This window comes from Strigops habroptila, chromosome 4 (assembly GCF_004027225.2).
Source record: "Strigops habroptila isolate Jane chromosome 4, bStrHab1.2.pri, whole genome shotgun sequence".
NCBI lineage: Eukaryota > Metazoa > Chordata > Aves > Psittaciformes > Psittacidae > Strigops > Strigops habroptila.
Window position 1 is genome coordinate 7904428 of NC_046358.1, and position 15581 is coordinate 7920008.

The 15581-nt window shown below is 43.3% G+C and overlaps 2 protein-coding genes across 6 annotated transcripts in view; both read left to right on the forward strand.

Moving 5' to 3' along the window:
- The window catches only part of MAPKBP1 (mitogen-activated protein kinase binding protein 1), a 101804-nt gene extending 96166 nt beyond the window's left edge, over positions 1-5638 (forward strand). For all 5 annotated transcript variants that reach the window (XM_030482737.1, XM_030482741.1, XM_030482740.1 and 2 more), the window contains one exon: positions 709-5638. In XM_030482737.1, coding sequence (XP_030338597.1) covers positions 709-1002 — 294 coding nt within the window. In that variant the 3' untranslated portion in view covers positions 1003-5638. The remainder of the gene's footprint in view (positions 1-708) is intronic.
- A 145-nt stretch (positions 5639-5783) lies between these two features.
- Positions 5784-14622, forward strand: JMJD7 (jumonji domain containing 7). The gene is made up of 8 exons (XM_030482744.1): positions 5784-5876; positions 6674-6827; positions 7913-8166; positions 8933-8989; positions 9389-9484; positions 11340-11416; positions 12301-12460; positions 14009-14622. Exons 1-8 carry the CDS (start codon positions 5810-5812, stop codon positions 14095-14097), a joined length of 954 nt encoding a protein of 317 aa, XP_030338604.1. The 5' UTR covers positions 5784-5809; the 3' UTR covers positions 14098-14622.
- Positions 14623-15581: the final 959 nt, after the last annotated feature.

A 15581-nucleotide genomic window follows, 5' to 3' on the forward strand; every position in this document is an offset into this window, starting at 1 on the left:
ATTAGGGAATTAGTTAATATTTATAGAGTGCTTCAGAGATATGAAATGTTACAGGAGCTTTAGGTTTTATTATCCCCATCTATTCTCTGTCTCTGATGCCTGGGAAAAGGATTAGCAAGTGAGTGATACCATGGGAGTCCAGCTGTGAGAGGGAACATGCAACCACTCACCTGTCCCCTCACTGTCAGACCAGAGTTAGATGCAAAGCAATACCATAACTTTTCCTTTCTTTGCTTAGCATCGATCTGTCAAGCCTCTTGTAATGAGCAGGAAACTTCCACAGTGAGTGTCTGCCATGTGGTCCTGTGCAGCTCTGGCCTTAGCACTCGCATTAGCTCTCCTCTGACCTTGCTCTGTTTGTGTGACCAGCTGTGTCCGGCAGGCAGGAAGAAAAGGAGACTGTTGCCCTGTGCTGCAGCTGGGAAATGTAGCAGCTCCTCACGCCCAGTATAAGGGGGAACACTACCTGAAAATTTATTCCCATCTATCCTGTTGGAGTGATGCCTCTGGATTTTGTGTGACTAGCAGTACTGGGTGCAGGTCCTGCTTTATGCTTAAATTTGTAATCTTGAATGTTGAAGAAACAAACGCTTGAGTGGTCTGCAAATCTTCATGGCTTCAGTTCCCTAAAGGGCTGAAACTGCTTGCTTGGTACTCTACCTAAAGCTCAATACATTGTTTTATTTCCTTTTCCCTCTCTATTTTCAGGTGTTAAATGATACAGAGTCTTCTACTGACAAAGATAAAATAGCAGGCCTCCTGACAGAAACATTCTCCTCAATGAAGAAAGAACTGGACTCTCTGAAGGAAGAGGAAGAGCTTCCAAAGGTTAAGGAGGTACTGACAAAGCCACAAGATACCACTAGCCCACTGAATGAGGGATGTGGTGCCAATCTACCAAGTCCCAAGAGTTTGGGAGATCAGCAGACACTAGCTTTGCTGGAACAGTACTCGGAGCTGTTGCTACAAGCTGTGGAACGACGCATGGACAAAAAGCTCTAGGAGGGGTGGCTTTCAGGTGTTTGTGAATATGCAAAGAAGAGGACCACAGAGAGAGCTTCAGACCGATGCTATCATCACACTGGTCTAGGGCTGGTGGGAGACCTTTATAAATTGATTTCCTCAGACCCCTACAACTGACTTGCTCTAATTCTTAGCAATGTGCTGGCCACAATTTTAATACTTTTTCCTCTCAGTGGTCTTCAACTTCCTGTCTCTAGACACAATCTTGAAAGAGGAGTTTGGAGAAATTGCCTTGAAATTTCTTCATAGCCAGGAGGTCAGGATTGGGTGGCACTTAAGGAAAACGTGCCACACAATTTATCCAAGAAATTCTGAACTGCTGACTAAACACAAAGGAGTCCAGTTGAAGCCAATCCCTTCTCCAAGGCTTCATGAGAATCAAGAAGCAGACTTTTAATGGGTTTATTTATTAATTTATTTTTCTGACTGTTGCTCTATGTCACATTTGTGGCTATTATCTTTGTCCTTTAACAAAAACTGTCAATCCCTTTCCCGTATCCCAGCGAGAAACAATCTCTGTATTATAAACCCCCAACAGGGAGACAGGCTGGAGTGTCTGTGCAATTAATGAACTGTTTTCTGCTTAAATCTTATCTTGCTGTTCTTTCTTTTCCTGCCTCAGTTTTGTTATCTAGAATAATCCTCCTGTTGTCATGATGACCCTGTCTGCTTTTCTCTTGTTTCAAGACAGTCCCCACACTGTATTTTATCTGCATTCACCTCTGGGGGAAGGCTCTGCAACCCTTGGATCATGCTTTGGGGATTCATTGATGAATTCAGTAGTGGTATTTTTAATCTGGAATTTGATGTTACGATGGTACTTCATGACTGGGTTTTCTGCAGCCATTTTAAAAATGGAATTTGGATATGAATATGGACGTTTGTTTCAGCCACCTTTCATGAATAGGAATTGGATATTGACTTTGATGTTATGACTGGGAAATTTGGGATGATTTATTTATTGAGAAGTGACATGGAAAAGCTGGTTTCCATCTTTTACAGTGTAACTCTGGATTTGAGAGATCTTCATTGCAGCGGCTCATCCATGCCATTTGTTCATTCCACTGTGATAGGAAAATGGGTTTTTTTCTGGCTTTTCTAGGAAAAGAGAATATGTACATCCCAAGATCTTTTGTAAAGCTATTTCAACTACCCATAGAGAGTGGTTTCCCAAGAACCTTGAACAAGATAGTTTAGGATGTGATTACGACCATTTCCCTGTCCCCCAGCCTCTTTGCTTAGAATTTTTGGTCCGAGAAATAGAAAATCTTCCCTTCTTGCATTTGTGTGTGCAATACTCTTCTCACCCTATGGAGCTTCTCTAAGCCCATGCTAACTTGTGTTTGTTCTGGCTTAAAACTGTCCAGTGATGTGTTTTTTTGGTCAATGATAAGCTAAGAGAAAAAATAATTTAAAACCAATGAAATTCTTCAGCACCTTCTCCCTTAGCCCCACTCCTTTCCACAACAGCAACAGATACCCAAAATGATTTATTTCTTCCTCCATCTCCAGTCTGACCTGTATTTAGTTTAAGGCAGTAATCCCAGTTTATAAAACTGATGCAAGCAATACGCTTTCATGGGAGAGAGTCTCCTAGCATCTGTGGAAGTGACTGTGGAAGGCAGCCAGACGGCATCACTTGCTTCCACAGGTTACAGGCTTGAAGCAGTTTTCTTTCATTTTACTGTTCTGGCTGTCATCTCTTTGAAACCCCGTGGCACTTGGAACTGGGATCTGTTGACTTCTCTGTCTTTCTGTGACTGGAAATCTACAGTGCAGCCTGTTCTAATACCAGGCTGGCCAGACCAGTGGAGGATTCAGAATAACTCCAGGGCTGAATATGCTGCAGGTTTCGCTTCTCCCCCTGACAGGTTTGCTGCCTGATCCCCACTACTGAGTGCTACAGGACTCAGAAGTATGAGGAGCACTTTGAGAGCTTTCCAGCTCCTTCTGCCTGTAATTTAAATCTGCGTAATCACGTTTCAGGTGTTCTTGCTAACCTTTCCTTCCATGGGCTTGTACTAAAACTTTAAAAGTGTTGCTTTCTAGTCCTGTCTCAGCATCGCGCTGTGCTGAATCAGTTGGTGTGCTCGGTCCTGTGGGCAGCTTCTCTTGCACAGGCAGGCTTTGCCAAGGAAAGCAAGTTGAAAAACAGAGAGGAGATTTCTGGCAGTTTCCTAGAGTGAAAAGGTGTGCTGGAGATGCCACGAGTGGAATGTATGGTGGCAGTCATGTTGGGTCTGTGATGGAGTTAGTATGAGTCAAGCTTGCTTTTGAGGTGATTAGTTCCTTCACTTTCAGACTGTGAACATATGTCCTAGTATACAGGAAATAGCTTGCTATACTGGGGCCACAAGACACTCAGGTAAAATAGCAGTCCCTTCAACCCAGGTATCTTTTGGTACTGGTGATAACGGTTTGAGGGTCTTTTATATTACTTCCCTGTGCAATTTTATTCCATTCTATTATTTAATCTTTGAGGTAGTGACAAAAAGGGTTAGAGATGAGATGGAAAACCCAGTGGCAAGAATGGAATTCCCATTAAGATAAAGAGCAACAGCCAGTGAGCTGACATAGAGATATGAAATAAAGCTCCTTGGAAATGAGTTTTGTGAGGCAAATCTGATTTTTAAGCTGGGGTTTGCTTCCTAGGATGGATTTTGCTTGGGGTCATGGCTGCATACGAGAAACCAGAGGTAAAATGTGATCAGAATGATGGCAAGAGAAGTGTTGGGCAAGTAGATCAGCTGGAGGAGGTTGTGTAGTTTAAAATAAATTAGAATAGTACATGTAGGATACTCAGGAAAATAGAGTAGAAATAGAGGTGGTCTTGGCCTGAGAAACACCATTTGGCCAATACCTGTGAAAGAGTTAGTACAGAAAGGCTTCAGGAAAGTAGATTTAGGACTGAGATGGTGATCTGTGATTGGAGAATGAATTGGAAGGGGTTTGTTTTTAAATATGTCCTCTTGGGTCTCTTGTTTCTTCGCTGCTTGTCCTCTAAGCAACTAGTTTTACTTGAACAGCAAAGTTATGAGCTCTTTGCCCAAGGCTTGGATGTTACAAATTGAGTAGTAGAAGTAGTAAAGGAGATGCTGGTGCTACGAGTTTGTTACTGGGAAGGGTGAGGAATATAGTGTTGCTGTTTATAATTTGAGACAGATCCAACTTACTCTTCCCTGATAACTTCCTATTGCTGGCAGTAGGAAATACTAAAAATTCTAGTTTACAGAACAAAGAGAGCGTAAATGTGTTACATCTTGTTGCACCTTGTGAATATGTTTCACCACAGGCTGTCCATTGGGCCAGGTAGAGAAAGACTTGAGTGGTAACTGCCTGGGAAGTGAAGAGGCTTGTGGGAGGAGGTAATAAACTTGAGTCTCTCCCTCTTACTGGTTTGTGTTGGTGTTAGCTTGGGCACAACCAGATATCCGTATCGAGTTGAGTTACCTGTTTAACATAAAGCCTGAAAAAGTAATTTGGACCTACCTATCCTCTTTACATATATTTTGTCCCCTCCAACCCAACATTCCTGGTCAAAATGAGAGTAGTTGTTGGTTTTGGGTTTTGGTTTTTATTTCCCATGTTGTAAATAGTATTGCTTTGCCTGTGGGACCCTCGGTTCACTCTTGGGCTCTCTTGAACTGGTGCAGTAGGAAGGGCTGCAAGCTGAGAAGGCGGCACACTCTTTGTTTTACTTGGGGCTGCAGGCAGGTAACACCTTCCTCCTCCCCATCCCTCGTGGCACCCAGGAGCTGTGTGTCTGGGAGTCTTGTGTTTCTCCCACCTCCTCTCTCAGGTTGTCCTCTCCATTCCATGGGACCTCCCAGGTGATGGCTGGGGCAGACATTACAGCAGCGCCCTCCTCGATCCCCCGTTTTGCAGACTCCATTGTGACTCAGAGGAATTGGCGCGTTGCTTCCCGGGAGTAGAAACATACAAACCTAATTTTTTAAAGAAAAAAGAATATGTATATAATTATATATAAGGAAAAAAATTACAGGTATTTAAAAACCATTGGTAAATTCATGCATGCATACGGTGTCTCCCCCACCCCACCCCGTCGGATGTGTAGCATCCAGGATACTACATGCCACAAACCTCATTACAAAGACAGGTTGTTCTCGCAGCCCCTGAGCGAGCAGGTTCTTCCTTCTCCGCATAAGGACCAGAACATCCCGTATTTCGGATCGCCTGTGTAAATAGCACGGCGGCTGCTGTGTCCGTAGGGATAATGTCCGTAGGGATAACCGACAGGGGCAGGAGCGTTAGGAATAAGCCATGTCCCCTCTGCATGCCTGGTGTGTGGCCGAGGCACCAGGCAGGCACCTCCTGACCCGTGTGCTCCAACACTACCCCATTCCTTCACCCCTTAGACAAAGACAAAATCCCCTCCTTCTTTATTTATAAATGTGTGTTTTTATACTTTTGGCTTTAGGTAAAATAATCCTTTAAATGTCTTTTTTTTTAATTAGTTGGAAAAAATAATACTACGAATCGTTTGTTGGGTTTTTTTGCACTGCGAGGCTCCCCCCGGGGGCTGTTTTTAACTCTGTATTCATTTGTACTCCCTGTCTTAAACCGTTTCAATAAAAATGTGACCATTTGTTACCGAGATGCGGTTTTGCTGCGCGACCCACAACGCCCGGGGAGCGGTTTCGGGGGATGGAGGGATAGAGGGAAGAAAGGAGGGAGGAGGCGGCGGGGGATGGAGGGATGGAAGGGAGGGAGGAGGCGGTGGCAGCTCCTCCTCCGGGGCCCGTCGCTCCGCCCGGGGCCCGGCGGCATGGCGGAGGCCGCGGCGCTGCGGGCTGTCAGGGGCTGCCTGGCCGCATTCCCGCGGGAGGCCCGCGGTGAGCGCTGGGCCGGGCAGAGAGCGGGCGGGCCCGGGCCGCGGCCCGGCGGGGAGCGGGTGGGAGGCGACGGGGAACCGCCGTGAGGGAGCGGCGGGCGATGGGGCCTGGGCCGGGCCCTGCCGCCTCCCAGGCGCTCCCCAGGGTCCCCGGCTCCGCTGTGGGAAGGAAAGCCCGGTCTCCGGCTGCCTCGGAGGCAGCTGCACGGGTTGGAGCAGCCACGATCCTGCTCTGTTCTCGGCTGAATGTTTCTGAGGTGAAGAGGCAGCAGAAAGGCTGCTGCACAAAGAAAAGGAAACTCGAGAAAAGGGGGACTTTTAGGTTAATTTCTATGTATAAAACAGCAAAACAACGCACTGTTGCAGCTTCCAAATATCCTCCTGTGGTATTATCTCTGTGTCAGAAGTTCATCTCCTGTAATGCATCCTATGAAGGACATATATATATATATACTTTTATATAAATGTATATATATACACATAAGTTATGCTCACTATATATCTATCTATATATATATAGATATGTTATGCCCACTCTCCTGTCAGCCCACAGCATGACTGCCTGCTGGATGAGCTGTGTGTGACGGCAGGAGAGTATCGGGGTGACAGCCCGAGGTATCCACCTGGCCTGAAACCCTCCCTAAAGGCTTTTGGGTTTTAACAGCAGTTTCTGAAGCTGGGGGGGACATAGCTTGCTTTGAGCTGAGCACCTGTGATGTGGGGTTTGAAGCCCGTTAGTGTGCTTGCAGAAGGTGTTTTGGGATACTGAGTAAAGCTGGCTGTTGTTTGCCTGCACAGAGCTGGGGTGGACGGAGTCTGTACCCTATCTTGATGGGCCTCCGTCCCCACTGGAGTTTTATCGGGAATGGGTGAGTCCGAATAAGCCTTGTATAATTCAGAATGCCATCATCCACTGGCCGGCTCTGAAGAAGTGGACCTCAGCGTACCTCAGGTATGAATGAGCCTTCGAGCAGTGCTGGTGGCCAACTTAGGTTGACCTCAGTAGAAGGCCCTTGGTTGATTTTTGCTTTTACCCATAAGATTAGCTCACATTCCTCCATGCTGCTTTTGTGTATGAAGGTGTTCAGCCTTGCCCAACTCATGTAAGTTTCTTCTTGCAGACACTATGTCCTGACCAGCTCCCATGCAGGCAGAAGGATGGGTGTTCTCACTGCACAGCAACACACTCAGGCTATCGTAAACCCATCCAATTGCTGTGCTCTGGCCAGTGTTCCAACCTGTAGCCCCCCAGCTGGAGTGGGGTGGTAGTGCTAGAATAGAAGACAAGACTGAGTTGGTTTTGACTGAATACTAATTGTTTAAAAAAGAAACAAAACCCAGACAATGATAATTTTAACGACTGAATTTTTAAAAGAAAACTTCTTTAAAGGGGGATTTATGGTTAATCCTAAAATCTGTGTGTTAAACCTACACCTGTGAATTTATAGCTAAAATCTCTTATGGGACTAAGGGCTCTTAGCTTCATGATGTGTGTATCTATCAGTCTTTGTCCACGTCTTCCTCCTTGATTGCTTTTAATGTGGCCATCTGGATTTGGCTGGGTTGGGTGGTCCTGAGAATATCAAGCTCTGCCATGATTTATTAAAAGAAGTTGCTGCAGAGGGCCCTGTGCCTGCATGGAGGAATCATAGAATCATCAAGTCATAGAATAGTTTGGGTTGGAAGGGACCTTCAAAGCTCATCTGGTCCAACCCCACTGCAAAGAACAAGGACATCTTCACCTACATAAGGTTGTCCAAGATGAGGAAGAGGGAGCTCCTTTGTGAACTTGCCTGTTAGGACAGAATTCAGAGAGGCAGAAGGTACCACAGTGTCCTTGACTGCAGGGAGCAGTTGGAGCAGAACCCCCGAGTCCTCACTAGACAGTAAAAAGCTCGGCTAGAAAGCCATAGCCATCCATAGAAAGCCAGGCTTCTTGGTTTTGCTGCCCGTGACATGTGTTGTTTTTAAAGTAACCAGTGTCCAATAGATGGGCCAACTGCAGGTCTGGCTACAAACCTTTGATTTGTTTTGCAGGGAGGTAGTGGGTCCCAAGGTAGTGAGTGTGGCAGTAACACCAAATGGTTATGCAGATGCCGTGTTTCAGGACCGCTTTGTCATGCCAGAGGAGCGCCAAATGCCTTTCGCAGACTTTTTGGACATTGTGGAGAAGAAAGTGACCTCTCCCAACGTATTCTATGTGCAGAAGCAGTGTTCAAACCTCACCGAGGAGTTCCCTGAACTGGTCTGTGATGTGCAGCCTGACATACCATGGATGAGTGAGGCACTTGGTAAACCTTTTATTTCTCCTATATTCAGGAAATATTTTGTATGGAGCTTTAAAACAATCATGTACATGGTGAATGTTTGTTCTGCTTCTGGACGCCACAGCTCAGTTTGGTTTCATCCTCTTAGAAAGTAGAAGACAGAGTGATCCATGTTTTGGGTTTGGATTTCTCCAGAAGCAGTATCTCAGTTGTGTCTTGGGACAGAAACAATGTGGTGATATTGCCAAATAGCACTTCTTTTCATAGAGGCTTTCCTCTGATTTAGTCGTGATTCTGCTCACATTCATGCTGTTGCTACTGAAAGTAGCATAACAAAGGAGTGAAACAACACACAGCCCTACCCCCTTTGGAGAAATTACAGATGTTTGTTTCTAGTTAAACCCTGTTCTGCTTCAGTTGCTTTCTATTTTACAACATCGCTTTCCTTAAAATGTCAGTGGAAACAATTTACTGTGATCTCACCTTTTTGCAACTGTATGCAGTTTCTCTGTGAGCTGAGTCTTAGGGATTCATTATGTGGAAACAAAGGGTTGTAACCATCAGTTTGGGGATGGATAAAACTATGTCATGAAGTCTGATGGGCACTACAGTGGCTTCCAGTGTAGAAGGAGGTTGTAGTTGCTCACAGGGTGCTATTTGCAATGAAACCTGGCATAGTTATGAAGGAAGTTAAAGGACAGAATTTAGAAGTTATTTAAAAACACTTTTAAACATGACATTTCAAGTTCTATTTTTACTGACAGCATTTCTCTGTTCCCTAACCATACAGGGAAGAAGCCTGATGCTGTGAATTTCTGGCTTGGGGAATCAGCTGCTGTGACCTCTTGTATGTATTGTCTAGCACTGTAGGTCTTCTGCATGCTTTCAGCATGGGTTTAAACAGGCTCAGTTTGAGTTGGTGGCTCAGTAGGACTGTGTGCTTTTTCTGACAAGGCAGTTCAACACTCTTTTTTTCTCCTGCACTTCTGCAGCCTCTGCTGCTGGGTCTCTGGGTGCATCTACCTGGCATTGTGTCATGCAAGGCACTGATGATTTACTTTGTTGAATACATTTGCTACGACATTATGTTGTTAATTTCCACTCCCACTGGCCGCAAGAGGAGGAAGCAGCCTGATAATAAGAGGACAAGCTGACACTTTGCTTACTATAATTTCTGGTGTAGAGAAGGAGATAACACTGATTTTTCTCTCTTTCCCACATCTCTTTTTTTTTCTCTCAATCCTAGTGCATAAAGATCATTATGAGAACTTGTACTGTGTGATATCTGGAGAGAAATATTTTCTACTGCATCCACCGAGTGACCGTCCCTTCATCCCATATGGTACATAATTTACTGTGCAGTTATGCCTGGAGGTTGGAAGGAGGAGAGACTAAGATATTGAAAGATACAGAACAGGAAGCAGGGATAAAATTGTGATGTTTATTCAGTGTTACGCTTTCCAGTGTGAAAATAAATCTCTTCTATTTCGTACTGCAGGTAGCTTGTCATGCAAGCATTATTCTGATGTCAGGTTTTCCAGTCCTGTAAAGTAATAGGTTCATTGATACTCATGGCAGTCTCTTCAGCTTTAGAATGTTTAAATTATTTAAGTACCTTGCTGGTATTGTAGCATGCCATCTTTGATGTTTAACAGCTTTGGATTCTGCCTGCTCATTCTCTTCTCTAGGAAAAAAGGCAGGAAGCTGAAAAATAAGTTGTAATTTAATGAATTATTCAAGTTACAACTGAATCTCTGAAAACTGGAGAAATGAAAAAAGAGATTTTTATGGCAGCAATACTTCATATTGCCCATTTTCTGTTTCTTTATGTTGCTTTCCTACGTGCACAATAACAATTTGTTGTGTTGCAGTGTCATCTAGAAGATGGACAGCTTAACTTTGTACCTCATAAGAAAAGAATTATTTTCCCATTCCTTTCAAACCATCAGATGAAGTGAATGCAGAGTGCTATATGACAATAATGTAATTTTGCCTAGATACATGTGCTGCTACGGTATTTTATGTATACTGGTTTTGTTTTGTTTACAACGTTGAAATCATAGAATCATAGAATGGTTTGGGTTGGAAAGGACCTTGAAGATCATCTAGTTCCATCCTCCCTGCCATTCACTAGACCAAGTTGCTCGAAGCTCCATCCAGCCTGACCTTGAACACTGCCAGGGATGAGGCATCTACAAGTTCTCTGGGCAACCTGTGCCAGTGTCCCATGACCCTCATTGTAAAAAATGTCTTCCTTGTATCCACTACAGTGGATACACAGGCCTCTGGAGTGTGTCCTCTGGAGTGGATACACTGGAGTGGCCACTCTGGCCTCTCCCAGTTTGAAATCATTGCCCCTTGTCCTGTCACTACAGGCTCTGGTAAAAAGTCTTTCCCTGTCTTTCTTATGAGCCCCCTTTATATATTGAAAGGCCACAGTAAGGTTTCCCCAGAGCCTTCTCTTCTCCAGGCTGAACAACCTCATGTGCCTTTCTTCATAGGAGAGGTGGTGTCATGTATGTGAATGTATGAAATACATGTATGTCATACGAGTCATACTTTGTAAAACAAGTTACCATTAAAGCATAGAACAGAAAGAATGCTCACATTTTATAGTGTGTAATATAAAGACGACTCCATCTTTTTGAACATCAAGTTAATGGAGAGAAACTCTCAACGGAAGGATTAGAAAGGGACATAAGCCGAAGCAATGATATGAAAGCAACCTGCAGTATCTGAAGAGCTGTTGAGCCCTATTAGATAAAATTAGAAGCGAAAGGCTGGCCACAAGTCACTATTAACTCTTGTGAGTGCTATCTTGCTAGACTGACCTAAGAAGAAACTCCAGAATACAGAACAATGCATAAGTCAGGGTTGCATTTATGACTTCTGAAAGGGAAACAAGGCAGCTACTGTAACAAAATAGGACCAGGAGTAAAATGGTTTTGAGGAGAATAATTCATGTAAAGAAAGAAGTGTGGAATTCCAGACAGGAAGGCAGTTCAGAGTTCAGACTGACTTAAAGAAGAAACTGGATAAAATTTGAAAGGGACAAAGGGAAGAACAGTGAGGACAGTAAATTGAAAATGGTTTTGTCTGAATTTTTCTTTTACTTGGTGAAAGTATGCCATGCCCTGCCGTTAGTTTCTCTGAGTACTACTCTGAGTTGTGTTATTTTATTCTTTCTGTGGTTCCAGAGCTCTATCAGCCAGCAACTTACCAGGTAGCAGAAGATGGCTCATTTGAAATTGTGGATGAGAAGAGTGCAGATAAGGTAAGAAGTATATAAAGAACACAGTCAATACACAAGTAAAGATAGTTTTGGGCACTGCTGAGCCCTTAAATGGAGGATTTTGATTGATATCTAGAAATCCTTCATTACTGGAAGGAGAATGCCCAGATATTTCACTTGTATTTTACTATTTGCAAAGGATACCTAGCTTCCAGAAAAGATTTCTACTGCACACCTGAAACCATTGATATCATAAACTATCTTTCCTGCACCAGACTTAAATAGATCCAGTAAAAGACTTTTAAATGAACCAACAATAAAGGAATTTATGTCATTAAGACTGCAGTAGAGTCTTCTTCATTCACATTCTGTTGGCCCTCTACTCAGGGCTAGGTTTTGCTCTACAGCAGTATCACCAATAAAACATATCTGTCTAAATTAATAAGTTATGTTTTCTTAGTAGTAGCAATATTTATTTGATTAAAACATATAGATCTGGAGGCACTTTACAGAAACTTGGTACCCTTTTGTATCTAATTTCTCTCCATTTTCCTCTTTATAAGAAAGGAATGTCTAGAAAGAGAGTTCCAGATAAAATACTCAAGTACTGAATGCAGGAGCACCAAGTGACATAAGGGGCTGGGGGTGTTTTGAAAGGTATGCAAGGAGACTGAAATTTCATGGCTGACATTTAGCACCCTTTCCCTAATTAGAAATGCTTCAGTGAAGGAGGCAGTGGAGGATGCAAGTTTTTGCATCCTTGACCTATTGCCAGTTGAATGTGGAAAGCTGTGTAGCTGTACGTGTTTTACTAGGGAAAATACAGGTTTTGTAACCCACTAACTTCGGTTATGAGTTGCTTTTCTGGAAGCTTGCTGTAATTTTTTGCCAGGATCAGTATTATGTACATATTCTTTTGCTTTTAGGTGCCCTGGATCCCCCTGGACCCCTTGAACCCGAATCTGGAACAATATCCAGAATATGCTCAGGCAAAGCCTTTGCAGTGTACAGTGAGAGCTGGTGAGATGTTATACCTGCCTTCTCTCTGGTTCCATCATGTTCAGCAATCACATGGCTGTATAGCAGGTAAAATACACAGTATGTAGAGATACCTTTTTGAACTGTGGTGGGTGTGCACCTAGATATCCCACAGCAAAGAGTAACTGGGCCCAGAGGTCCCTTTAAGATCATCTACCTCTTCTCAGGAGGAAACAACAATCTTGGCAGATGCGCTGGGGCTCCCTCCTAGCAGTTCTGCTTATAATTCGTAATATTGTTGGCAACGGATGTAGCAGAAGAAAAAGTCTTCCTAATTGCCAAGTCTGCAGAAGGATAGCTAATTCGGTGATCGTGATCCAGTTTCTGTTTCTGACATGGAGCCAAGCAATTTGCCTAGCCTGCCAACTACAAATTGCTCATAGACATACCTTTCACAAAGAAACTGTGTGTTGTTTGTGCCATTATCACACCAGCAAAAAAGGATCTGATAGAAGAAAAGGAAACCAGAAAGTGTATGAATTTTAGGCATGAATGTAGACACAACATGGAAGATACTCTGGTGTCATGTGAGCTGGCATCTGCTCTAACCAAGCCTCTTACCCTGCTAATAAGCCTATGCTTGTGTTACTGTTCCCCTGCACCCAGCAAAAGTCTTGTCATCTCTTTGTAGGATTTATCATCATCCTCCACTACCTTTTTTATTTCTTCCCCAAGAGATTTCCAGAATTTCAAGCACTGCTCATTTGGTGCAGGTGGAGGAGTGGGGATGGTGCAGAGTATGATCATTAGGTCTTGTAAGTTTTGCAAGGTTAGAGGAAGAGTTTTTTGCTGTCCTTTGTCTGGAATAATCCTGTCTGCCCAGGGAGAGTATATTGAACAACATATTTGTGGTACTGTCATAAAAAGACAAGCTATCAGTAAAGCAGTATTTCTGATTCTCTTTTCCCAGTAGTGCTGCATCAGTCCTTAAAGACTTTCAGAGAAAAGTAAAGTTGTTTTTTTCTCTGTCTAGCAGAAATGCTAAAGAGTTGACATTATTTGGCCTTTAGTCTGTTAACTGCACTACAGTTTGTATACACTTGAAAAGCCAGTATTCTCTGGGTCTGGTCCAGTGAATGTCTGAAGCTAGAGTATATACTCCTCTAAGAGCCACTGATACAATATTATACTGCTTGGTTTAGTTTTTTCTAGGAGACATACAAAATTAGAATGAGAAGCAGAATTAAAGCACTGTCTAATTGACGACCATTGTGAATTAGTGGTGAATTACACACTCAGAGGAAGAGAGGTTCCTATCCAGATATTAAGCTTTGCAACGTATTTGGTATTTTTGATCTAAATAGAAGCATACATTTTCTATTTCTAAACATTCTGCCAGCTTCTGCTCAAAGGAATCCTCAGTGGAGTCTGAAGAGGAGTTGGTTTGGGTTAAGACAGAGTTGTATTGGCAGTAATAAAGGACTCTAATGTTTGCTTATGTTATTTTTGGCTATAGTCAAAGATTTGCTCATTTCAATGTTCAATCAGTAATGAAAAGCCTGTACTAGCTGAACTGTGTAAACCACCCTTTGAACATGTTTCTAAATCATTACATTCTAGCCTGAGAAGTGTTTTTCCTTTTTCTTGTCTCCTCAGTGAATTATTGGTATGACATGGAATATGACCTTAAGTACAGCTACTATCAACTACTAGACTGTCTCACAAAAACTGTGAAAGGGCTATAGCAGAGGTGGGAGACTTGAGCTTGTGATCTCTCTTTCTGATGTGATACAATCATCAGCATCTGTGACTGGAGTATAAACATGCTTCAAGGGAAAAGAACTGAACATTGAATTGTCTTCAACAATGTCTGTCAAACAGATCATGGCTATTTTTCTTGATTTCAGAGACCAGATCAACTGGCCAGATTTTTTGGCTTTTAAGGTTTGATAATAGCATTTTTAGGTCTTTGCATGTTGCTTCAGTGATGGTGAGCGAAATAAAATTTGAAGAGAGGCAAGCCAGGGTTTGGAAATCCCAGAACAGACGCCATGACTGTTCAGCTCTACAGATTGTTTTCATAACAGCACAAGTGGACAAGGAAGAATCTGTGCTGCCACCCACCCATGTGTCAGGCTGCATCAGTCCAACACATGCATTCCACATAAGGCAAAAGTCCTGTCCAGTTGTAATTCACTAAGTTCAGTGGCTGTGATGTTTTAACGGTGAGAAATCACAACTTCTGCAATAAAGGTCAGTTTAAAAGCTTATTTCTGTACTAATTTCTTACTTGTTTTTTCAAATAATGTGATGGCTGGAGGATGTCAAGGAGGACATGCAAAAGTCAGTGCTGGCTGTTTTCTGTGTTAGGCTACATGTTTTTATTGCTGGTTTTTATTTCTTTCCACCATTGTATTTAAATGTAGCCACGTTCTCTTACATCCTGAGTGGTTTTAGGGTTGTTTGCCAGATGTACAGTCAATGTGCACATCACCTGTGGTCTCCTGGCATGATGTGATTCTGCAGCTTGTAGGCTCAGTGACTAATTGCTGCCTAATGCTGGGTGAGGTGGGTTGTGTGAACCAGGAGCCTATTTAGATCATAGAATCAACTAGGTTGGAAAAGACCTCTAAAAGATCATTAAGTTCAACCATTACCCCAGGACTGCCAAGACCACCACTAACCCATGTCACTGAGGGCCTCATCTACACAGTTTTTGGACACTTCCAGGGATGGTGATTGCACCACTGCCCTGGGCAGCCTGTTCCAATGCCTGAGCACGCTCTCTGTGAAGAACTAATATCCAATCTAAACCTCCCCTGGTGCACCTTGAGGCCGTTTCTTCTTGTCCTGTCACTTGTTACTTCAGAGAAGAGTCCAACCCCCACCTCACTACAACATCCTTTCAGGTAGTTGCAGGAAGCAATAAGGTCCTCCCTGAGCCTTCTCTTCTCCAGACTAAACAACGCTAGTTCCCTCAGTCGTTCCTCATCAGTCTTGTACTACAGACCCTTCACCAGCTCCATTGCAGTTTTCTGGACCCGCTCCAGCACATCAAATTTCTGCAAATACAAATTTCTGCAGCCTTAAGTCCCATTTGTATTTCCACAGAATGGGATGAGACTGGTCATGTGTCTGAGACCCGCAGGGTAGGACTAGAAGGCTATTAAATACATGCACACTGCAAAAATGTAGTACTGTTGTTTATGAAAACCAAATGATTGTATTT

What these genes read in the sequence shown, in the direction of transcription:
- JMJD7 (XM_030482744.1), top strand. Translation starts at nt 5,810, where the DNA reads ATGGCGGAGGCCGCGGCGCTGCGGGCTGTCAGGGGCTGCCTGGCCGCA. An exon ending in TGGACCTCAGCGTACCTCAG is followed by an intron (nt 6,828 to 7,912) that starts GTATGAATGAGC and finishes TTTGTTTTGCAG; the next exon opens with GGAGGTAGTGGGTCCCAAGG. An exon ending in ATCAGCTGCTGTGACCTCTT is followed by an intron (nt 8,990 to 9,388) that starts GTATGTATTGTC and finishes TCTCAATCCTAG; the next exon opens with TGCATAAAGATCATTATGAG.